General features: G+C 30.3%; 3 protein-coding genes and 1 long non-coding RNA gene across 4 annotated transcripts in view; all 4 read left to right on the top strand.

The window, feature by feature from the left end:
* The first annotated feature begins 477 nt into the window (after positions 1 to 477).
* Positions 478 to 9,550, top strand: LOC111642375. The gene is made up of 3 exons (XR_002759542.1): positions 478 to 605; positions 9,329 to 9,425; positions 9,501 to 9,550. It is a non-coding gene; the product is annotated as an uncharacterized LOC111642375 (long non-coding RNA).
* A 977-nt stretch (positions 9,551 to 10,527) lies between these two features.
* LOC111642382 (cytochrome P450 3A19-like) lies at positions 10,528 to 15,309 on the top strand. Its single transcript, XM_023388724.1, has 9 exons — positions 10,528 to 10,623; positions 10,696 to 10,768; positions 12,027 to 12,157; positions 13,977 to 14,062; positions 14,137 to 14,215; positions 14,365 to 14,450; positions 14,525 to 14,665; positions 14,772 to 14,931; positions 15,026 to 15,309. The coding sequence occupies exons 1-9, from the start codon at positions 10,528 to 10,530 to the stop codon at positions 15,104 to 15,106; spliced, it is 933 nt and encodes a 310-aa protein (XP_023244492.1). The 3' UTR covers positions 15,107 to 15,309.
* A 1,748-nt stretch (positions 15,310 to 17,057) lies between these two features.
* LOC111642377 (lithocholate 6-beta-hydroxylase-like) lies at positions 17,058 to 17,996 on the top strand. The gene is made up of 4 exons (XM_023388719.1): positions 17,058 to 17,137; positions 17,212 to 17,352; positions 17,459 to 17,618; positions 17,713 to 17,996. The coding sequence occupies exons 2-4, from the start codon at positions 17,282 to 17,284 to the stop codon at positions 17,791 to 17,793; spliced, it is 312 nt and encodes a 103-aa protein (XP_023244487.1). The 5' UTR covers positions 17,058 to 17,137; positions 17,212 to 17,281; the 3' UTR covers positions 17,794 to 17,996.
* Positions 17,997 to 24,506: 6,510 nt separating this feature from the next.
* Positions 24,507 to 25,678, top strand: part of LOC111642378 (signal recognition particle receptor subunit beta-like) — a 37,939-nt gene continuing 36,767 nt past the window's right edge. The window contains exon 1 of the mRNA XM_023388720.1: positions 24,507 to 24,675. Within this exon, the coding sequence (XP_023244488.1) occupies positions 24,519 to 24,675 (157 nt within the window). The 5' untranslated portion in view covers positions 24,507 to 24,518. The remainder of the gene's footprint in view (positions 24,676 to 25,678) is intronic.

Here is a 25,678-nt window from a genome sequence, read left to right as displayed (position 1 = left end):
AAATATTCGACTCTTCATGAATTAATTCAATTCATTTGTTCTTCACTTTAGATCCCCATATAAGCCTAATCTTCGATACAATTCTGCTTTTTAAAGAATCATACCGAACACGCAATTGGAGATGATTTGTTTATTGACTAAAACAGAAAATTCTTTCAGCATTTTAGAACATATGCTCAACAAATTAATTGTCGCAAGACGTTACCGTTATTAATAAACACTGTCACACATGTCAATTAAATTGGCCAAGTACTGTATATCAAAAGAAAAATTTTCACATTTAACAATTTTAAATCAATTTTAACTTTCAATTTTAATTTTAAATTAATACAAAAAGCATCTTTATAGCATGTGATATATTATAATTATTACGTATAGGACTATATATATTTTTGCGATTTTGTAGTTTTAATCTGTATTGTATAAAACTTATATCTTTATGATAAGCAAATGTCAATGCACTATTATCATCAACTTAGGTTTATCGCTTTGACATTGATCAAAAGTAAATTGGACATCCGTATTGAAGAACATAAAGTATTCAAGATGTTGCCAATAATAATATTATTGACTGTTTTCGTGTATCTTCTATCACTTTGGATAAGGTGAGCATTCTTTATTTATTTATTCTTATTTATCTTTCTTTCACAGATATAAATTAAATAACTTTGTAAGATAAATATTAATCACAATAACTTCCTTCAAATGGTGATGAGAAAAATTATTTAGATAAATAATTTATATTAATCAGAGACAAAGTAATTTAATTCATTGTTTTTGAAACGTATAAATTTCTAGTTTTTTTTTTTAAATTTGTGAATGTGTGTTTTTTTACTTATAATTCGATCATATCTCTAAGGATCAAAAGAAATTTCTTAATATGCATTTTATTCGTTTTTTAATTCCATGCAAACCGCATGGGATTAAGAAACGAATCATCGTTGCTGTCGATCATTGTTGGACATTAGATCTTATAAAATTTAATATTTTTTCCCTTATAATTTTGGTTTGTTTATATAATATTAAGGCAGCTGGCCATATTATGATATCCTTTTTGATCTGAATACGTCTTTAAGTTTGGTTCGATATAGGGGCAGAAGCGCCACTAGCTGTTTGAATGCCCGTGTGCAGTACTGATTATGCCGCCCTTGTTTAACTATGACTGCCTACGCTGAGCTTGCCAGAAAGGTTCTTTAGTGTTGTCTCATAAGGGTGTGAAAAAAAAGAAATACTTAGTAATAAAAATAAATAGTTTTTCTTTGTAAAGTTATTTTTGTTTACTTAAGTGTAAAACCATATAAATATTTATCTACAGAAATTGAACTCTTCTTGCCTTTATGTTTGCGAAATCTTCTATCAATTTTCTTGTATCCAAGCTATCTATCTATTTCATGTTCAATTGAAACTGTAGCTAAATTACTTAGTCTTTGCTGGTGCATTGTTGATCTTAAATATTTTTTTTTTATAATTTTTAACTTTGAAAAAGACCTTCCACCAAATTCAACTGAAACCGGCAATGTAAGTAATATTCTTAGTGCTATTGCTGTGTTCGGAAATGTTGAAATTAAGCCATTAGTTAATTTCATGTTCAATTGAAACTGTAGCTAAATTACTTAGTCTTTGCTGGTGCATTGTTGATCTTAAATATTTTTTTTTATAATTTTTAACTTTGAAAAAGACCTTCCACCAAATTCAACTGAAACCGGCAATGTAAGTAATATTCTTAGTGCTATTGCTGTGTTCGGAAATGTTGAAATTAAGCCATTAGTTAAAAGATATTATAATAGGGTTTGTGGATCATTAGACTGGTTTTCTGGAAAATGCAACTTTAAAGCATTGATTTCATTAAACAAATCAATACTGTCAATATCTGTTTCACTACTTGAATTGTCTTTAAGCTTCAGATTTACATCTTTACAATGTTTCATTAATTTACCATTGGAGTAATTAAATAAGTTATTGCTGAAAAGGCCAAATACGTCGGTAAATGTTTTTAACTCTTCGAATCTATCCTTTAAAGAAGTTAATGTCTGATCTAGGATTCTAAAAAACAAATAAAAAACACTACTTTCTATTTGATTTTGGGGTCTAGTAAAACTTCATCACTATGTTCATACTGAATTTGTGTTGGTTTTCTTATTGGACGCATTGTTTATTGGTGGGAATCTGTTTCTACGTTGAGTTCGTGAGCCACATTGGTAGCTTCTTCTAACATCCTTTCAAAGTGTTCATCCGTGCGATATTCTGTGAACTTATCAATTAACTTATATAACAAATTTATGTAGATTTGAGTATTTATTGTGGGACTTTGCATCATTTTGTTTAGAGCAGTAATTTCGTTTAAAATATCGAACCAAATTACAACCGAGCAAATAAATCTATAATTTTGAATGTTCAAAGCAAGCGAATGAGCTTTATGAGATGTAGTACAATCCCATTCCGACGAATTATCAGATATTTCCAGCAAGGCATCAAATATTTTTTTGAGGTGATACCGTAATGGTTTGACTGCATCGGTTCTGCTAGACCAGGGGTCGGAATTAGCGGCTCTTTGCATAGACGCTTGCGGCTCTTCGGACATAAACTCCATTTTCATCTCACCTCGTTTCATTGCAGCCTTATAACTTATGAGTTTATGAGATAGAGCTGCCGAACAAACTTCGACTTGTTTTCCGTCCGCACATGACCACACTCGTGTTGATCAATATGAGTCGCATAAGAGTGGTAGCATTTGAAGCATATCTATATATATATAACCCATTGAACTCGTGTCCGTCCATCCGTGTAACGTTATGCCGAAATCGGCCACTAGAGGCGCCCCTGTCGTGCGTCGTATTTCGCACATTTAAATTAATATGCGGCTCTCTGGTACTTTTTTTTATCTTGTTTTCATGACAATTTGGCTCCTCTCACTTGACAAACTGCGGACCCCTGTGCTAGACCATCGCGTGGCACTTAAAGCTTTTAATTTGAAATCTGGTAAATGTTTGCCAATTATCGACCACCTTTTTGTAGACGATGAAAAGAAACGTAAATTTCTTGAATTATATTTTTTAAAAATCACAGTTCTGTGCGTAATATTTGCTGCATCATTGACTACTAAATTGTGACTATGAGCCGAGCATGGAACATAAAGTGCGCGATTATTGATTTTCAAATTTTTTTTTTGCAATTCATTCATATTCCATGCATATTACAACTATTATCGTAACATTGACCGCGTCAGTTTTGAATGTTGAGATTTAATTGTGAAAATAAATCCAAAACAAAATTTAATCGATCTTCACCTGTGGAGCTGGTGATCGGACAGAAACCAACGAAATTTTCGCATATCGCAACATTTTTAGTTTCATTGTTTAAAAGAACATGCCTGAGTACAATTGTAATTTCTTTTGTGTGACTTACATCTGGTGTGCAATCAGATATGATGGAGAAATATTTTGATTCTCTGACTTTGTCCACTATATAATTCTTTTATGGTTGTACCGAGTAAATCAACGATTTCATTCTGAATTTTATCTCCTAAATAATGAGTCATACGACTCGAATCAGATTTCGAGAATTGAATTTTGTGAATATGTTCCCGCATGACTGAATCAAAGGATGCTATCATTTCGACTGCTTTTAGAAAATTACCATTATCACGCTCATATAATGTTTTTGACGAGCCCCCGAAAAGCCAGACACTGATGAGATAAACACTTGATAACGGCTTTGATTTTTCTAATACATTACACCATTGTTTTTTTTTCTAATTCTAATAGTCTCAGTTGCATTTGATTTACAGTACTTTTATTTTTTAACATATTATTCAATTGTACCCACGATTTCACATTTTCACTGTGGGAAACGCTTGTTTCGTGTCTTTTCAATGTTAATGATAAATGCTGCCAATCAGAAAACCGTTCAAAGCAGTACTTACAGTTTTACCAAATATTTTACAACAAATACAGTAAACTGAATCTTTTGAAATAGAGTAAACAAGTCATTCTCTGTTAATTTTTTCTCCATTGGGAAGATTTCTAGAATAATAATTGTCTGCAAATTTTTTTCCAGCGTCATTACCAGGAAAATTGTAGTTAAATACCTGTACGGGATCACGACTAACCAAAATATTAACAAGATCGTTAGTCATACTGGCAGGCCACGAACCGGGATCATTACCACAATCTAAACTGCTACATATCAATGACGACAATAAATTGCTTACAGTAGTACCTTCTCTTGTTTTAGTTTTACTGGAGTCTCCTTCTGAAGAACTACAACATACAAATTTTTCTTCAGATACTTCCATAGCTTCTCAATTTAACGCTGTTTTTGTTGAAACTACGTAAATATTTTCTTAACACTCCGTTTCCTTATTTTCTGGCATGCTTAAAAATTTCATTATAGAACCCGCCAGTTTTTCTTTCTGTATCTCCTTTTCTCGTTTTTTGCTGTCGAAATTGCGCTCCTGAAAGTTTTTCCTTTTCTGCGGTTCCTGAAATTTTTCATAAACTGTAAGTATTTTTTAAAATTTTTAATACAATAATATGCAAACATAATCAATTAAAAGGAGAACTATCAGGAATGAGTAGGCTTTTCTAGTTTACGAATAATAATCGACCAACTTAACCATGTAGTTGAGTCTGTAAAAAGTTCATAGAAATTCCGTATAAATGAACTGCAAAATTAACTTTGTATTTTTAAAATACATCGAGTTTTGCCTCAGATGTCTTGTAAGAATTTTGTATAGCCTGTACTGACTACGGAACCCTACCATGTGCGTGATCAGACTGACAGTGGGACGTTATACAGTAGAGCCTCGATTATCCGACCTAATTGGGGACTGGGGTTGGTCGGATAATTGAAAAGGCGGATAACCGAAAAGTATGAAAAAATCCATTATTAGTGTAGTATATTCAGTGGTGGTATTCAGCGGGTTCGCACAGGTTCGGCCGAACCCGTTGTTAACATTTTCAAAGTTTTCCGAACCCGTTGTTAAACACACGTAACATTTCTCGGTGGTTTTGTTTCTTTTAAAAAATATATTAAAAAATACGTATTATACTCTGTAACACTACTAAACTAGAGCCTTATACCCCGTTCGCCATGGTGCAACCTCCATCGACCGTTTCAATCTCGACTGAAACGAGATTTAATCGCGATCGACTCAAGAGAGTTCTTGAAACTAGGTCCAGTCATACGAGAGATCCCACAATCCCACGCGCGCGAGAAAATACAAGATGGCTGCGGAACACGTGTCGGGCTATCGACAGCGAAATAAAAAAGATATTGTATTTCGAGAAACGATGACATCTGTCTATTATTATAATAATACCTAATGATAAAATAAATGATTTAGAAAAGTTTTTTCTTGAGAAAAAGTCATAGGGAAAGCAGTTAACTCCTTGGGATTCTAGCAATTTTTGATATTAATGTAATTAAACATTAAAAAATACTTAAAACTGAAAAAAACGAAAGAAATGAGTTAATTTTGAAGAAAAAGCTTCAGATTTTATTTTCCTTTGTCTGGTCTTTCTGTGAAATCTGACGCTGATGAGTCATTGTTTACACAGCTGGATGACCTTGAACACAGTTGGAGTTGGATTTCCCGGGACATTCTCAGAAGTCTCGGGAGGAGATGAGTTTATAGTAGGGTGAATACTAGCTAGCCGTATATTTTTAAATATTTTTAAAAAATTAAAATTTTTATTGCGATTTCCGACCCCCGACTTAATTAAACTTATATATAATAAAATCTATTAATTAAAAAAATTAAAAAACGATCGCAGGTCGTTTTTGACGTCAGAAACTAGCTTTAAATAACTTTACCGAAGGAAAATTTGTGCACTACAAGTTTAGAACGATGAATAAAATTTGATATCAAACTCCCATTAAAAAGCAAATTAAAAGCAATTAAGCGTGAATCGTGCGTCATTAAAGGTAAATTAAAATCGCGATAAAATTTTTTCGCGCGGGAAAATAATTTTGAAAAAATGTGGAGACTTAAAAAACATTTCAAAAATAAAAAAAAAACAAAAAATTTTTAGGGGTCCAAACGCCCGAGTTTTATTAACACTATGTAACTTGCCCGAGATATCTCGGGCTTGGGGCTTAGGAAAACTTTTCTATTAGCGAACCCTTTGTTAAATATTTCGAATATCACCACTGAGTATATTATTATATCCCATGTAATTAGTATATTATTATATTAGTATATCGCTATTAACCTACTTCGCGTTGAATTTTTATCGATGTTAAGCCTAACAAATATTTTTTAAAATAATAATCGTCGCTATTGTATCGTTAAAAATTAGAAAATTAAGCCTCGTTTAAATACTGGCTCCGTTTCATGGTCGACCCAGTGTTGCCAGCTAAAACACGTAAAAATAATATTAAAGTAGCCAAGACATAGCCAAATATTGTAGCGCCACAACACTAGTGGACATTTGAAATTTGCTGACTAGGACGGTCGGTTAATCGGTGGTCGGATAATCGAGGCTCTAGTGTATTTGCTCTGTCTGTTACTAAGTAAAACACGCTCAGGAAAACCTTTAAATATGCAGCCGTATTTATTAAATTCTAACGTTTTCGGTCATATTCAATGACCTTTCTCAAGAAAAACAGAAAAAATCTAACTCCGAACTTGAATTAACGATACAAGCGTTTTGGAACGTTTTTTAAAAAATAATATTCTACTGGAATAACGCCATCTCTATATAACGGTTGTCATTATATAAATACATTAGCTATTAGAACGTTAAAAATATGACGTTCCGGATATAAAATAAAAATAAAAATAAAATACAGACATAAAATACCAAACATACACAATGTGTTTAGCAAATACATTAAATTAAGAATTTCTGCCCTTAAGTAAGTTGCCGCTGTCCATCGTTCTTGACTTTATAATATACTTGCTCGCCAGGCTGCCGATACTTTGCTTGAATCTCGGAAGTTGATAGCTAATCCGGAACGTCATATTTTTAGCGTTCTAATAGCTAATGTATTTATATAATGACAACCGTTATATAGAGATGGCGTTATTCCAGTAGAATATTATTCTTTAAAAAACGTTCCAAAACGCTTGTATCGTTAATTCAAGTTCGGAGTTCGATTTTTTCTGTTTTTCTTGAGAAAGGTCATTGAATATGACCGAAAACGTTAGAATTTAATAAATACGGCTGCATATTTAAAGGTTTTCCTGAGCGTGTTTTACTTAGTAAGAAATTGCAGTCTAGGATGAGTTCTGTCTGTTACTTTTGATATTATTAAACTGATTCATTTTTGCACCGGAGATTAGTTACATGTATGAGCTTAGTTTAAAATGTTAGAAAATTTAGACCAATGCTTAGATATAGTTTAGGTAGGTATTTGCAAAAACCGCATGAAAAAGCGTGATTATAAAATTAAAGTTATTGTGATAAATTAACTTAGGTACTTGCCATAATTACGATTTTTTTTTGCACTTTTATTTAGCACTGACAAATGATACATTAAATTATAATCACACTAATCAAGTTAAAATATCATTAATTATACCTAGATCCATTTCAGAAGAATTATTAACAAAATAATTCCAATTTGATATGCCATAGAACTGTTGGAATGCGACAAGTACAAATTGAGAAGGAAGCTCTGCGGGGATTCCCGAATTTCGCCAGTCCTGTCAACTTCTGTCATAGAGCTTGACTATGGGTACTTGGCTTTCGGGCACCGCCGGATGGTTCAACCTGCGGACAGACGTTTCGCATTGCATCTTAGTTCTGATAAATGCTAATAGATGGCGCTGTTAACGCAATAATATAAATAAGAAAATAGTAATTACGCGCCGGTCGGATTTTATTCTCCATGGGAAGACATTTTTTATGCTATAGGTAGGGTGGATATTATGACAATGACTTTGAATATTACGTAATCGATCGCTCGATTTGCCGCCCCCTGGACGTACCGCCCGTTTATGAAACGAAGCCCGACATTTTCAATAGAACTGCGAAAAAGGGAGGTCAGATGGGGAATTTGACCTCTCACTCTGACGACTGTAGGAACAACAAAAAGACAATTTTATTTTAAAGAGCTTGCCACGCATGGCAGCTGGAAATCATTAGAGACAGGAAGGAAAACACAGTACAATGAATTATGAATAAGAGTTCCTCAGTTAAATGAACATTTCGGGCCACGGCCGTGGATTCGATGCTAAATAAGTCCTGAAAACAGAACAAGTACCAATCGGAAAGTGAGGAGAAGAGACCGATACCAACCAGTGTTCGAACTGAGGGACAAATCTTTAGAAAGTTTGGTGACTCTAAACTTTTTATAAACTCGGTTGCTCTCTGTGTCGAGCATTCCGTTCCTATTCGTCTTGAGCAGCGAGTTTACCTCTATCTCCTTGCTGGAACGAGATGTTAACAAGTTTTCCTTAAATCTCCTAACCTTCATTCGTGAAGAAAACTTCGTCCACCTCTGGAGATGGACGAAGTTTCTTCGCGATATCTTCGCATTTTCTTTACAATATTCTATATAAAAACTTTAAAATGACAATTTATACAATTTCTAAACTTTAATAAATATAACCCAGATGGATTAAAAATGTAAGAAATCTATTCTGAAAGCTAAAGCGAAATAAAACTCGACAGTGTTCCACCAATATATAGGGGAGACCGGGGCAAGATCGGCATGTTAAGCTTTACTTAAATTTTGTGTAATAAATACTGCTGTAAACTGAAAAAAAAAAGCTTTGCATATTGTCTATTGGAATGTTACCTTACTATAGAACTGGTTAAAATCAGTTTGGAAATAAAAATAATTAAAATAATTACAACTTTACAAGAAGAGAGAAATTGACGAAGTTGCCCCGGGTATAGGGGCAAGATCGGCAACTTCTCTCTTTTTGTAAAGTTGTAATTATTTTAATTATTTTTATTAAAGTTGCCCCTGGTATAGGGGCAACAGNAATCCATAGATAGAAAAAAAATGATCGATTAATTTCGCATGTAATTCATGTTTTAAATACTTTTGAATGTTTTCTGCAGTTAAACAATTAGTATAAAAAATTAAATTATCTCTTAATTATTTATTAATTATCAATTCATGTAATTTAATCAAATTTTGAAATTTGAAGTATTTATATTGCATTTACGAAATTCAATACTTCAATTTTTATATTGTAATTTATTTTTTAAACAAATTTTCAAGAATAATTTAACAGTAATTAATTTTATATTTTCTATGAGTGATTTATAATATTATTTTACATTATATAATTGATAAAACGTTTAAAATATAATTAAATATTATCAGATTTTCTCAACACAAATGAAAACTTAATGCTTAACAATATTTCTAGATGGAGAAAAAGAAAGATGAGCCTGTTTCAAAGATATGGAATTCCTGGGCCTAATCCCAATTTCATTACTGGAAATGCAATGGAATATAACAGAAAAGTAATAATTTGTTTTATTTAATGATCAATTCAGAGTTTTAAGATTAAATAGTTATGCATTTTGTCTTATTTACAGAGGAACAAATGCATTGATGAATGGATAGAAAAATATGGAAATATTTTTGGGTAAAAATTATTCCTGCTAATATTACTTTATTCTTATCATTTTATATAATATCAATAAAATAAAGCTGCTCATCAGTGGCCAAGCGGTCTTCTTACCCTGAACACTGGGAGTTCCCCAGCCCGTTCGTGCCTCGCTCGAACGGGATGGCCACGTGGAGTTTTCCGGGTTTTCTCCACGTCTGTAACGCTTAAATAGGGGCCAGTTTCCCTTTTTCCTTAAAAAAGACCTCCCGAAAGACATCGCCTAAGTATTGCGTTGCCTTAACTTAATCGACAACAACAGTAAAATAAAACAAGCATATCATTCCTATATGATTACATAAAATATTAATTTTATTGATAATTATGTATAACATTCAATAAAATTGCTAAATATCGTATTTAATTTTAAATTCTGGCTGAAATTTAATAAACGTTTAATTTACAATCTTTCATAGTAACTCATAATAAATTTAATTAAATGAGCAGCTGTCAAGTTTCCAGGTTTTATGTATATTACATGAAAAAGTATTGTAACTGTGTCAAATTTAAACTTTAGGCTTTTTTGCAAATTCTGACGTTTTGAAATGTTTAAACCGAAAAATGTGAAAAATGGGGAAAGGATGAAGGAAAGCTTAAGAAACGAAATTTAAAATGGTAACTTTATATATAAGTAGCATTGAGTACTATTAAATTTTTGCGCTTAAAGGTCGAGGAGGTCATGTGTCATGTGTTGAGTGTGGTCAGACATAATGAAAATTTCTCTTTTTTTCGTATTTATAGTTTTCAAAAAAACTAATCTCTACCTGCAGGCGAAGTTTGTTACTTTTTATAATAATTAATAATATAAAAGTTATTTTTAATAACATCTGATAACACATAGCACTTCACACAATTTTTTAACTTTGTGCTAGTGTCAGTGTTTTTTTGCGGGGAAGTTCATTGTTGGATTTTTACATATTCAAAGGTAACATGTAAAATCAAAATTAACTGTCACAATGTTACAAATGTTGGCAAATGTGTTAATACTAACTCTAAGCAACTGCGAACACAACGATAAGATTGAAAGAAGCACAAATAAAACATCTAGTGGAGTTAAACAATATATAGAGAGAAGACGAAACAAAGACATTTTAATAATGATATATTGTGTGTGTGTTTTTTAGGGTGAACATTTTGTCTTGGCAATTTTACAAATGAATCAGTCTGTTTCACTGATATTATCAGAAATGGTTTTTTGTATTTTCATTTCGATAATCGTCCGACTACCTAGAATTTTTCGGTTTTATTGTAGAAGCTCGAAGAGAAAAAGAGATTTAACGTATCTTAAAGATTATGAACAATGTTTCATTCCACGAAACTATAGAAATTTGTGGTGTTTTTCAGTTTCTATAAATATCATCTAGAGCTTTTGCCACTATACTCTGCAACTTTATCTCATAAATTTTTAATGGCAAAAACTGTAGCAATCAACTGAAATTCCTATATAAGATCCGCACATTTTAATTCAACGATAACATGTATTGATTAAACATATTATTATTATATGTGAAATCCGGGTCAGATTTAATTCTATAGTATACTTCACGTTTGTTTTTCTGTATAAGAATTTTTACTGTATACTGATAAATATTACTTTAATGCTATACAGTGTTTTGTTTTTCATATACAGTGGAACCTCGGTATACGACCTTAATCCGTTCCTGGTGTTTGGACTTATACCGAATAGGACGTATACCAAACCAACCTTTTCCATAAGAAGTAATGTAAAAATGATTAATCTGTTCTCATGTAAAATAAAATGGCTGGCTTTAAACACCTGGCTTTCCTCGCTAGTTTCTGCTTGATTTTTCATGAGATCAGCATGTATCCTTTTAACTTTCTCGCAAATAATTTCTTCCGATACGCTGTCGCCGGCACACTGTTTTTCAGTTATCCAAAGCAAAAGCAATTTCTCGACATGATCTAATGTCTTCGATCTCTGTTTAGAAATTGATTTAACCCCTTTCGCAACGTTAGCAAATTTAATAATGTCTTTATTTTTCACGATTGTCGATATCGTCGTTCTCGGAATACGGAATGCAACAGTTAAATCTCGTTAAATCTCGAACACGCGTGCCACCTTCATATTTCTCAACAATCTCTTTTTTCAGTTCCGTTGTGATTCTAGTCATTTTTTTATTTTTCTGTTGCCCTTTTGCAATTCATGATTAATAAAAATAATAAAATGTTACTTACAAATTAAAATCAGAAGAAATTTAACAAAGTTATAAACCGTAGCACCGCGAACGTCTAGTCTAGTGTAGTACACCGATAGTGCTACTTGTTCATAGATGACGCGTATAATTGAATTAAGTCGTATACCGAACAAAAGTCGTATACCGAGCAAAATTTGTTTCGTCCAAACAGACGTATTCCGAATTGGACGTATTCTAAAGCAGACGTATACCGAGGTTCCACTGTATATGACTTATTTCGTGCTAAGTTGTATATTGAGTTTTATTGTTTTTGTTGTCTAGATATGACACTTCGAGTATTATGTTGGCATGGTGCACCCACTATTTGGTTAAATATCCTGAAGAACAAGAAAGAGTTCGTCAGGAAATTAACGAAAACATCGAAAACAATGTAATTGGTATTATTTAAGCAAATTTAAATATGTTTGATATTTCGATAATTGAGTTGAGTGAACGAAGATCGTGTCTTTACATTTTGTTTTTTTTTTTTTTTTGGCTTCTTTGTTCTTTTATCCCCTTCTTAAAATTTTCTATCGCAAATTTCTGCTACATTTAAACGAAATTTACGACGACAATATGTCTAGGTCGATCAATGTCGTGATCCTTGTACGATGGTGTCCTTGAGGAAACTTGTGCTATAAACTAGCTTATAGAGAATGAGCATCATTTCAGTTGTATTTAAAAGCATAAACAAACGTATTCACTTAATCTTTTTTTCTATANCTTTGTTATTAAACGAATATATCAAAATTCTGTTTTTAGATGAGCACTCTTATGTCTAAGCCGATAAATATATTTATGGAGAAAATCGAAAAACAGAAAGAATCGCCGTTTGATATTGCTGAATTTTATAAAAAGTTAACTTTCGATATAATTTGTAGAACAGCTTTTGGAATTCAGACCAACGTACAAAATGACGAAACAAGTAAATTTGTGCAATCCGTCTATAATATCATGCATGTTGATTCAACTGATTTACTCTCCATATTATCAAGTAAGAATTTTTTTAATAGTTTTATGAAGTTCTCATAAATAATTAACATAATGTGCTTAGTTTGTTTTCCCGAAATTGAACCGATTCCTACATACGGTAGAAAGATTTTGGATGCAATAAAATATGCAATTAATTATCCATGTACTAAAATGGTTTTTGATACATGCAGTCAATTGGTTACTTTCCGAAAAACTTCTCATGTAAGATTTACAATTTATAAAATCACTAAATAATAAAAATTTCTCCATGCGAAGACATTTCTTATGCTGTAAATAGGGTGGATATTATGACAATGACTTTGAATATTACGTGACCGATCGCTCGATTTGCCGCCCGCGTGCGGTGCACCCCTTGCACGCCCGCTTACGGCGGCCCTGTCCATACATATAGAAAAAAAAACCTCGAATCTTTTGTATATCTCGAAATTTCAAGGTCTCCTGAGTCCAGAAATGTAAAAATTTGGGAAGGGTCATTTTTTGACCCTTCCCTACACTTTTCCTCTGTTATATATAACAGCCAGAGAAGTAAAAATTATCAAATACATATTTATATATTTCTTAGAGGAGTCTTTTAGCTTTGAAATAAAAAGTTTCTACGTTCTATCTTTATTAGAACTTTATTTATTGAATCTTTTATTCTGAGGTCACGTAATGACATAAGAATTTCCGGGTCTCTTTCGGTAACTAGTCCGCCCCTGGTCGGAGTCGGAGTCGGTAGATTTTTACGCGACTCCACAGCCCTGATTTTTTCCGAACAAACCTAGTCCCCGATTGATTCGGATAATCGACGCTCTACTGTAGTTCATTCAGAGACAAAATTTAACTCTTCTTGCAGAGCTATAGATAGAATCGTTATTAATTAATCTAATGCCATCGGCATAAGTAATGACCCTTAATGTATACAGTATAGTACTGTAGTTGGATAAAGTAACTCAGTTCAACGCTATTCCATTATAGTATGATGATAAAAAGTAATTAAGTTGTAATAATTAGATAAATGAAAGCTTAACTAAGCAGATAAATGTATAATTATTATACATACTATGCATTGTAAATGTTATCAAAGTTTTAATATTGGAAAACTTTATTGTTATTGTTTTGTAAGTTTTGATGCTAACACTTTTGTGAATAGTTTTTGCATTAAACATATAAATTTGTTATAAAACTAATTTATGAGTATAAAGGAATCTACGTTATTAAAAATATATTTTTAACAGAAAATTGAATATGCCGATTTATCCAAATTGAAATACCTGAGTCAAGTAATATCGGAAACGTTACGTATTCGTCCTCTTTCACCGTTGTAAATATTTGTCACTTAAAAGTATATTTTAGTTTTTAATCGAAATTTGTAAACTAATCTAAAATTTCACTCAGGTTAATAAGTAGAAAATGTTCGAACGATTTCCATTATAAGAATATAACTATTCCAAAAGGAGTTACAGTTATGATTCCAGTNTTGGAAAACTTTCTATTTATTTTTGTTTTGTAAGTTTTGATGTTAACACTTTTATGAATAGTTTTTGCATTAAACATATAAATTTGTTATAAAACTAATTTATGAGTATAAAGGAATCTACGTTATTAAAAATATATTTTTAACAGAAAATTGAATATGCTGATTTATCCAAATTGAAATACCTGAGTCAAGTAATATCGGAAACGTTACGTCTTCGTCCTCTTTCATCGTTGTAAATATTTGGCACTTAAAACTATATTTTAGTTTTTAATCGAAATTTTTAAACTAATCTAAAATTTCACTCAGGTTAATAAGTAGAAAATGTTCGAACGATTTCCATTATAAGAATATAACTATTCCAAAAGGAGTTACAGTTATGATTCCAGTACCGAACTTGCATAAAGACTGTAATTATTGGATAAAACCGGAAAATTTCAACCCTGACAGGTTTGATATTAAATCATTTTACCTGTGATATTAATTAATTTATTTTTATTAATATAGGTTATTTGAAATTAGTATTTAATGCCATATTTTGGTGACTAATTTTTAGATTTTCATCTAAGAATGCAGGACTAATAGATCAATCGATATACCAACCTTTCGGATCCGGTTCAAGAGGCTGCATAGGAATGAGAATGGGTCAAACAGTTATGAAATTAACTTTGGCTAATCTCATAAAGAGCTACAAATTAGAAGCTTGTGGAAGTTTGGTAAATAGAATCTTAATTTAAATAATTTATTTAATTTAATGTATAAAAGTATTAATATAGTTTTTTAATTATACAAATTAATAATTTGTTATAGGAAGTTGAAGAAGACTTCTCGTTTTTCATACCCCGTCCAAAAAATGGAATTATTGTAAAGGCAACTGCAATAACTTCGTAAACCTTTTAATAAATGAATTTTAATGAATTTTTTCTTTCATTTTATTTGGGTTTGTAATGAAAACATTCATCTTATATATGTTAAATTTATTCTTAAAATTTGGATATATGCAGTAGCGGGCTAAGATGTGTATAACAGAAAATGTTTAACAGCTGTTCAAAACAGCACAGTTATGATTGTGATTTGTAATAATACATATGGTACAGGAAAGAAATCAATAATAATAAACAATAACATTCAATTTATATTATATAATGCTATCTTCCATATTTCGAAACCGTGTTGTGTCTTTGTATTTATTTTTCAAAACCGCAATGCAGCGCAATAATCAAGACTTGGCATAACTCATTCATTTATTTCAGCTTTTGTTGAGACGCGTTTATACACACGTTTCGGGCTTCGTTTTGCCCCTCCTCAATCAACTAAAAACATATAAAACCAACTTTACACACACTATAACCCGACATATGAATTTAAAAAAATTGTGTATTATACAAGTAACACATAACATATTTTTTAAAATCACAAATTCCATCTTTTCACGTATTTCCACAAGCGGGAATCATACACTATATATTGGATTGTTTCAAATACTAGGCTAAATATTTAATCCTACTACTTGGTACATACTAGACCTAGACTTTCGCAATTAGACTTTACTGGACTTCGAAGATTATAAAAAGTAATACAGTTAGTGCACTTAATACTCAGGTATCAAACTATATACTGGGCTTATTCCTACATTCCTTTTTCACAGAAGGTTTCTTGAAATATCGAGAAAAGACTATAATGGACATGTAGCACAGTTCTTCTTTAATATCAACACTAGTTCGTATACAATTTATATTATTAAACTTTTTTTTTATCAATCGTTTTATCTTTATGTAATATTAGTAATAGTTCTTACCTAAACAACTCAACTAAACTCCACAGATTTTAATGGTGTTATTCTTTTATGGTGATTTGCATAACAATGCTTTCTTCCAAAAAATTTTTTCCTCTAAAAAATCTTCAAAAGAACCCAGTTTTTAATTAAACTTAAATATTAAACTATATACTGAATTTATCCTTACATACTTATTCACAGGTTTCCGGAAATATCGAGAAGAACTTATAATGGACATGCAGCACAGTTCTTCTTTAATATCAGCACTAATTCGTATACATTTTATATTATTAAACTTGCCTTTTGTCAATCTTTTTATCCTTATTTATTATTATTAATAATTCTTACCTAAGTAACTAAACTTCACTTTTTTAATTTTATTTTTTCAGCTCTTAGCATCTAATGGCGTTTTCCTTTTATGATGATTTGCATAACAATGCGTTCTTATTTTAAAAATTTTTTTCGAAGTAAGACCTTTAACTATTTTTCAAATTTCCTCTAAAGAACACTTCAAAAAATCTTCAAAAATCTTTAAAACGCATCTCAACAAAAGCTGAAATAAATGAATGAGTTATGCCAAGTGTTGATTATTACGCTGCACTGCGGTTTTGAAAAACAAATTATATAATGCTATATTGAATTTAAGTTGTGTTATTTCATGTCAGCCTGTGTGCACTGTAATGAGAACTTGCCGTTCACACTGATCGAGGAAAACAGATTTTTAGCATAAGTACTGTAGGTCTCAAAACCATAAAATGAATAGTTATTTCTCATTGAATAAGATCTCAATACTTTGTATAGTTACCTCAAGCCTTAACAGAAGTTTTGCAGTGCTCTGCACAGAGCTAATGATTTTCTTTCTTCAAGTATTCTACACCAAACTCTTGTAATACATTCCTGCAATTGCTGTTTATTTTCAGGTCTCTTCTCTGCTATNGTTTTGTAAGTTTTGATGTTAACACTTTTATGAATAGTTTTTGCATTAAACATATAAATTTGTTATAAAACTAATTTATGAGTATAAAGGAATCTACGTTATTAAAAATATATTTTTAACAGAAAATTGAATATGCTGATTTATCCAAATTGAAATACCTGAGTCAAGTAATATCGGAAACGTTACGTCTTCGTCCTCTTTCATCGTTGTAAATATTTGGCACTTAAAACTATATTTTAGTTTTTAATCGAAATTTTTAAACTAATCTAAAATTTCACTCAGGTTAATAAGTAGAAAATGTTCGAACGATTTCCATTATAAGAATATAACTATTCCAAAAGGAGTTACAGTTATGATTCCAGTACCGAACTTGCATAAAGACTGTAATTATTGGATAAAACCGGAAAATTTCAACCCTGACAGGTTTGATATTAAATCATTTTACCTGTGATATTAATTAATTTATTTTTATTAATATAGGTTATTTGAAATTAGTATTTAATGCCATATTTTGGTGACTAATTTTTAGATTTTCATCTAAGAATGCAGGACTAATAGATCAATCGATATACCAACCTTTCGGATCCGGTTCAAGAGGCTGCATAGGAATGAGAATGGGTCAAACAGTTATGAAATTAACTTTGGCTAATCTCATAAAGAGCTACAAATTAGAAGCTTGTGGAAGTTTGGTAAATAGAATCTTAATTTAAATAATTTATTTAATTTAATGTATAAAAGTATTAATATAGTTTTTTAATTATACAAATTAATAATTTGTTATAGGAAGTTGAAGAAGACTTCTCGTTTTTCATACCCCGTCCAAAAAATGGAATTATTGTAAAGGCAACTGCAATAACTTCGTAAACCTTTTAATAAATGAATTTTAATGAATTTTTTCTTTCATTTTATTTGGGTTTGTAATGAAAACATTCATCTTATATATGTTAAATTTATTCTTAAAATTTGGATATATGCAGTAGCGGGCTAAGATGTGTATAACAGAAAATGTTTAACAGCTGTTCAAAACAGCACAGTTATGATTGTGATTTGTAATAATACATATGGTACAGGAAAGAAATCAATAATAATAAACAATAACATTCAATTTATATTATATAATGCTATCTTCCATATTTCGAAACCGTGTTGTGTCTTTGTATTTATTTTTCAAAACCGCAATGCAGCGCAATAATCAAGACTTGGCATAACTCATTCATTTATTTCAGCTTTTGTTGAGACGCGTTTATACACACGTTTCGGGCTTCGTTTTGCCCCTCCTCAATCAACTAAAAACATATAAAACCAACTTTACACACACTATAACCCGACATATGAATTTAAAAAAATTGTGTATTATACAAGTAACACATAACATATTTTTTAAAATCACAAATTCCATCTTTTCACGTATTTCCACAAGCGGGAATCATACACTATATATTGGATTGTTTCAAATACTAGGCTAAATATTTAATCCTACTACTTGGTACATACTAGACCTAGACTTTCGCAATTAGACTTTACTGGACTTCGAAGATTATAAAAAGTAATACAGTTAGTGCACTTAATACTCAGGTATCAAACTATATACTGGGCTTATTCCTACATTCCTTTTTCACAGAAGGTTTCTTGAAATATCGAGAAAAGACTATAATGGACATGTAGCACAGTTCTTCTTTAATATCAACACTAGTTCGTATACAATTTATATTATTAAACTTTTTTTTTATCAATCGTTTTATCTTTATGTAATATTAGTAATAGTTCTTACCTAAACAACTCAACTAAACTCCACAGATTTTAATGGTGTTATTCTTTTATGGTGATTTGCATAACAATGCTTTATTCCAAAAAATTTTTTCCTCTAAAAAATCTTCAAAAGAACCCAGTTTTTAATTAAACTTAAATATTAAACTATATACTGAATTTATCCTTACATACTTATTCACAGGTTTCCGGAAATATCGAGAAGAACTTATAATGGACATGCAGCACAGTTCTTCTTTAATATCAGCACTAATTCGTATACATTTTATATTATTAAACTTGCCTTTTGTCAATCTTTTTATCCTTATTTATTATTATTAATAATTCTTACCTAAGTAACTAAACTTCACTTTTTTAATTTTATTTTTTCAGCTCTTAGCATCTAATGGCGTTTTCCTTTTATGATGATTTGCATAACAATGCGTTCTTATTTTAAAAATTTTTTTCGAAGTAAGACCTTTAACTATTTTTCAAATTTCCTCTAAAGAACACTTCAAAAAATCTTCAAAAATCTTTAAAACGCATCTCAACAAAAGCTGAAATAAATGAATGAGTTATGCCAAGTGTTGATTATTACGCTGCACTGCGGTTTTGAAAAACAAATTATATAATGCTATATTGAATTTAAGTTGTGTTATTTCATGTCAGCCTGTGTGCACTGTAATGAGAACTTGCCGTTCACACTGATCGAGGAAAACAGATTTTTAGCATAAGTACTGTAGGTCTCAAAACCATAAAATGAATAGTTATTTCTCATTGAATAAGATCTCAATACTTTGTATAGTTACCTCAAGCCTTAACAGAAGTTTTGCAGTGCTCTGCACAGAGCTAATGATTTTCTTTCTTCAAGTATTCTACACCAAACTCTTGTAATACATTCCTGCAATTGCTGTTTATTTTCAGGTCTCTTCTCTGCTATTTTCGTACCCACAATATGTCATGAGCTTGCAACTGAGTTGAGATAAGAACTATTACTTGTCCATCTTAAAGGTTTGAACTCTGTCTCTTGAAGGAATTTTCTGTACCAATTTTCTGTAAGAACGGCTATAAATCAGAGTGTCCATATACCTGTTCTGTGCATCCAAATATGAAAAGAGTCTTTTTAAATGTGATTTTAATTGATATTATTTATTTTACACTTAACCCTTTATTGCCTGAATTTTTATTTTTTTGATAAAAATTTTATCATCAGAAGAGGTGTTTGTTAACAGATCAGTAAATAAAAAAATTAAAATGTATAATAAAAAATTTTTAATTATGGGACTTATTAGTCCTGTCAGGCTTTAGAGCACATTTGGACTTAACAATTTTTTTTCTTGTTTAATATTATAAAAATAAAATATTTTTGTTTTATATAAAGAACTTTTATCAGAGAAATTGGCAGATTAAATACATAATTATATATATTAAGTATTTGATAACTTTTACAATATAATAAGATCAAAATTAAAAAAAATTAAAATGCATGACAAAACTGAAATAAAATTTATTAGTTTAATAATTTATGATTTGTAAAAACGTAAAAAGCTATTTTTTCCTATTTACACGCAAGAAAACTTTACATAATGTGCATGTTGAATATGGTTTTCATATGTATCAATATCAAATGGAAATTTTTTTGATAAAAGATTATCTATTTATTCATATATAAGTTTTTTTATCCATATTAACTATTAAAATGTTAAATAAATCCATAAATCTATAAATCATAATGTAGAAAATACAAATTTCTAACATTTACAAAAAAGATTCTGTCAGGCCTGATGGGACTTATAAGTCCCAAACATATTTTGAACTCATACAGCTTGCATATTATTAATTCTTAAAACATGATACATTGAAATCAAACTACACATATCTAGAATATATTTTTTAATAAAAAATACAAAAACGGTTAACTTATAAACAATAAGTAGAATTTGGCAACAAAGAAAGCAATATCAGCTACTACCATTCAAACAACACATGATGTGAAACTTTTTCAACAGAACTAAAAAAGAAACAATTTGAAAGTTACTACTCTATAAAGAAGAAAAAGGACACTTTATACAATGAAAAAATGTAAGTTTCAGTAAGCTATAATGTATATGTTACCGCTAAAGCTCGAAAGTCGTTAATGTGTACATTACCTAGCTAATCTGCAGATTAACTAGAGTGATCCGTTAAAGTTGTGAAAATTGTCCCATTTCTCAAATTACCTAGATAATGTGCAGAGTATCTAGGTAATTCGCACATTACCTACTAGGCACTCGGTAAAATGAAAATAAGTTCTTTGCCACAAATAAATGTACCACAAATAGATGTGCTTGTCGCAAAAACCAATTGCTATGAAATTCAAAGTGTCACCAATCTTTAAACTGCACTAATAAGTAAGCGCAATTGGATAATGTTACCTATGGTAAGTAAAATGGCGGCTCGTCTCTGATTCCAGCAAACAGAAGAAAGGAAACAGTGGGGACGCACGTCTAACCTAACCTAACCTATTCTAATAATTTGGTTGGTAATAATTATGGTAATTTATTAGAATAGGTTAGGTTAGGTTAGGTTAGAACGTGCGTCCCCACTGTTTCCTTTCTTCTGTTTGCTGGAATCAGAGACGAGCCGCCATTTTACTCACCATAGGTAACATTAACTGCACAATTATATGATGAAATCACCAGAAAAAGTATGATAACTTTATTATTTTTCGTTTCCGGTTCAAAAGTAGGGTATCGTTGAAGTCGTCTCGGTCCCCTCAGTTTAGATAGATACTCAAAGTCCCGAAATTCCATATAATCATTTCCCTAATTGTATTAATATTTTAAACCGTTTGATTTTTTGTATGTTTTTTAATTGGTTGATGATTGATTCTATCAACTAATTTGTCGATTGTTTGATTGTATTAACTTGATTCTTTAGATATCGAAAATTAAATAAAGAACGTTATGTTAATCTAAGCGTACAGAAATGTTGCTGTTGTTTCAGCAAAGATCTTATTTTCACTTTACCGAGTGCCTAGTAGGTAATGTGCGGATTACCTAGATACTCTGCACATTATCTAGGTAATTTGAGAAATGGAACAATTTTCACAACCTTAACGGATTACTCTAGTTAATCTGCAGATTAGCTAGGTAATGTACATATTAACGACTTTCGAGCTTTAGCGGTAACCTATACACATTGAAATTAAAAATTTCAAAGATAGTGGGACTAGAAAGTCCCGTCAGGCAATAAAGGGTTGTACATTTTAATAAACAATAGAAATATAAAGTGAAATAGTATTCAAAACAAAATAAACAATTTTGAAATTTGAACAGTTGTCTGAATAAGACAATAATAATAAGATTGTACAAACAAAATAAGATTGAAGTTTATCCATTTTCCAAACAATAACAGAATACGACGATGCTAGGTTCGCAGAATATGATAAAATTGTCAGTTATTATCATACTTTTTAAAAATACCAAGTTTTAAACATTTAATAATGAATTATTATTATATATAATCCGGTATAAAATAATATATAATGATATATAATATGTATAAACAATAGCTTCTAGGTGAATAACGTATGGTGGGCTGAACAGTCTGAAATTTCCGACAAAATCCTCCACTCCATCAACAAAACGGTTGCGGGGGCAAGGGTTTTACGGTAAGCACCACAACTAAGAATGGGATTATGGGGAAGATTTGATTCATTCCACAATTTTTTGTTTAGTTTTTACTTTTTCCGAAAAGAAGAAATTCGCTTCTTCGCGGAACTGCAAACATTAGTGTACTTCTCACTTATTAAAAGATTAAGACTCGGTTTTACGAAGTCCGGTTTGCATGAAAAATGAGAATTAAGTGCAACATTTTTAAATGTCGACGCATAGTTATATTTTCCATTGAACACTATACTGGTATACTACATTTAATTAAATCTAGTCATGAAGATATACGAAGAGGTAATTACAAAATTACTTTTTCGATAAATGGATAAGAATAGTTACATATTTTTCATGATGTTTACTAAATCGTTATTAAAATGTTATAGCTAAAATCAATGATCACGGTTAATTCCAGTGTTTCTTGTAATTAAGTACCATTTACGGTACAAAATAATATTTTACGCCTTAACGAAAAAAATGAGAAAAAATGAGTTTAATAAAGTCTCACTAGTATCACTGCTTGTAATTTAAATTATCCAATCACAACGTAGATAGTTGCACGTGTAAACGGTCTTGACTCAGTGGTCTTCTTTCACACGTTCAGTTGTCTGCACATTCTGATCAGGACCTTGACAAAATTTTTCATGCCACGTGGTCCAAACAATTCAACTCCGTCAAACAAAAATAATGGACAGGTAAGGAAATCAGTGATTTTAAACTTTTGTCGTCAATAATATCAAAATATCCGTTAAGTCAAAATAAAATTATTACAGAAAATAGTTTTGAAATTGTACGAGTATAAATAATATAAATACTTTTATATAATTTTCTACCACTATAACTTAATTCTTAAATTATGAACTTCAATTTTAGTAATCGTAGTAAAAGAAATAAGGGTTAATGTTACGTATGGTTCCAAAATGGCCGCGCTTCCGACTGTTCCAAGGTCTATATAAGAAGGTCAGGACACGCGTGATCTACTTCTTGAGCTGCCATTTTGGGGTTTTTTGAGTTGCATGTTTTAAGCAAACTTGTACGAGCAGTCAGTTTTATATGACATTAATTAAACTAAAATTGCATAAATCCTGTAATTTCCAGTCAAAAATATAATAATAATTTCGGATGATTATGCAACCCCAATTTTATGTAACGTTTTCATCAAATAGTTTAAAAGAAACAAGCATCCTTATCTTTTGCTGTCATGATTGAAATTAATTAAATAGGTACTAAAACTGATGCAATTACGTATATACCACTTCGTAAAGTGATGCAATAACATCAAAAAAATTTAAAGTATAATAAAGAATAAAATAATATAATATAACAAATTTATAATTATTTTTTTAAAGCACGATTGGTTATAAAATTAAGATGAAATTCAATAGTATTATTAATAAATGTTGTCAATGTAATGCTCATTTTATAATAACTAATAGATGTGTAGATATTTATAAATAGCTTTCAAAAAATTCCAAAAATAAAATTTTAAATTAAATTATTTGACAATAAACTATATATATTACGTGCCTATATATATATATATAACGTTTTGAAATTTCATTGCGGCAACACTGAATACGAGTATGAGCATTATCCTCAGTAATCGGAGTTTTCGGAGATACACAGCTATTTCAAATTTGAACATACATGCAATAATAATTCCCTTGTATTTTCTAAAATATAAATACATATTTCGAGATTATTTTCATATCTTAACGTACTTTGAATTAATTAAAATTAATATTTTATTACAACCGTATTATGTATCTTATTACAAATTTCTATACTACAGTAAAAAAAACGATAAGATTGCTATTGTATATTCGAATATCAGTGGCGAAATAAAAGCGCTGTATTGTGAAGTGTGGAAATAGAAGTGTTAACAATGAAAGTGTTAAAAAAGCAGGAATGTCCTGTGAAAATCAAGACTCCCGACTTTCGAGTTTATGTCAAGACATTTAAAAACAAGAGGAATTAATAATTTTTTTATTCAGACAGAAAATAATTCATTTAAAAATCAAAATAATCTTTTTCACAAAAGATTTAGGCTTGTGTCGTTAGTGTATGAAAAAATTCTTTTTAAGTTTAATTTTTAAAAATAAATTCTTTTTAAGTTTAATTTTTAAAAATAATTTTTTCTTTTTTTTTGTGAGCATGTAATTTTTACCGGTAGGAGGCGAAGTGTGGTGAAACATGGAGTCGATGAGGTTTTCTGATAACTCGTTTTCTTCGGCAGTAGACGATTTTAAAAGAGAATGGCTTTCCAATTTAAGTATTGAAGAATTCTGGCATGACAATGCTTTCTTTATCAGCGTCGCTATTGGCTTATTTGTTGTTTTTTTAACTATATGTAAGTTAAGTGATCACCATATGCTTTATAGTGTAAGTTTCACGTGTCGTGATTAACATGCAATGTTATGAATTATCCAAATTTTATTCGTTAGGATTTTTATTTCATGATTTGTAAAGGATTAATGGAAATGATAACACGTGTTATATTGTGCTTCAAAAGTTTTCATAATTACACTTATTATATAAATAAATTATTTGCTGTTGGATCAAATGCAGCATATGTTCAGTACGTACACCTGAAATATCAACTAAAAAATTCTGAAATCTATTAGATGTTTTTGTTAAGATTATGTATAGAGTAACATTTTAAACTTCAAAATTACAAATCAGATTACAACATATTTAAATGTCACTTTACAAGCTGTAAGGTACCTTTAATTAAAGATACTTAAAATATAATAGTGATTCTCAACCTTTCTGACCTCGGCATATTTGAAGAATTATGCAAACATTGCAGCACAGATAACTGTTAAATATTGCAACATTGCCTAACAAGTTGATTTGATTTTAAGTAAAAATAGCACATTAATTACATTGGTAACCTTTGTTTTATTCCAGTATTAAAAATGACAAACTTTTTTGTATGGCTTGACCATCGTGTTCAGGTTCAATGTGTATGTTCCATTTAGAATGCTTATTCTATTGTATCTTATATTCAAACTGAATTCAAATTTTGATTACATTTGAAATTTAAGTTTTCCAAATTAAACTTTAAAACTAATGTATTCTATTTAATTTTATATTAACACACCATAGTTTAATTTAGTTATATGATCTTTTTTTTTGGGGGATTATAAAAAGCTTTCCAAGCATATTATAATGAATTTGCATCTTGTATATTAAATTAATGCACTCTCTTTATGACAAGTTGGACAAAGTCAGACAAGGAAAGGTTGAACTTCAATGGATGTCCATTTTATTTCATTAAATTTTATACAGTTTATGTATTTTATTTTTCATAGAGTGATAAAGGTTTTGAAGAGGGTTGATTTTTGTTGGAT

This window comes from Centruroides sculpturatus, unplaced genomic scaffold (assembly GCF_000671375.1).
Source record: "Centruroides sculpturatus isolate CEXI.00-Female unplaced genomic scaffold, Cexi_2.0 scaffold1454, whole genome shotgun sequence".
Taxonomy (NCBI): domain Eukaryota; kingdom Metazoa; phylum Arthropoda; class Arachnida; order Scorpiones; family Buthidae; genus Centruroides; species Centruroides sculpturatus.
The sequence above is the reverse complement of the archived record's forward strand: the minus strand, read 5'-3'. Positions and strand labels throughout refer to the sequence as shown.

Excerpts from the sequence above, each read along its gene's own strand:
- LOC111642377 (XM_023388719.1), top strand. The coding sequence starts at position 17,282 with ATGATTCCAGTACCGAACTTGCATAAAGACTGTAATTATTGGATAAAA. Across the intron at positions 17,353-17,458 it reads GAAAATTTCAACCCTGACAG|ATTTTCATCTAAGAATGCAG; the intron begins GTTTGATATTAA and ends ACTAATTTTTAG. Across the intron at positions 17,619-17,712 it reads TAGAAGCTTGTGGAAGTTTG|GAAGTTGAAGAAGACTTCTC; the intron begins GTAAATAGAATC and ends AATTTGTTATAG.
- LOC111642382 (XM_023388724.1), top strand. The coding sequence starts at position 10,528 with ATGTTACAAATGTTGGCAAATGTGTTAATACTAACTCTAAGCAACTGC. Across the intron at positions 10,769-12,026 it reads ATTATCAGAAATGGTTTTTT|TTTTATTGTTTTTGTTGTCT; the intron begins GTATTTTCATTT and ends TTGTATATTGAG. Across the intron at positions 14,932-15,025 it reads TAGAAGCTTGTGGAAGTTTG|GAAGTTGAAGAAGACTTCTC; the intron begins GTAAATAGAATC and ends AATTTGTTATAG.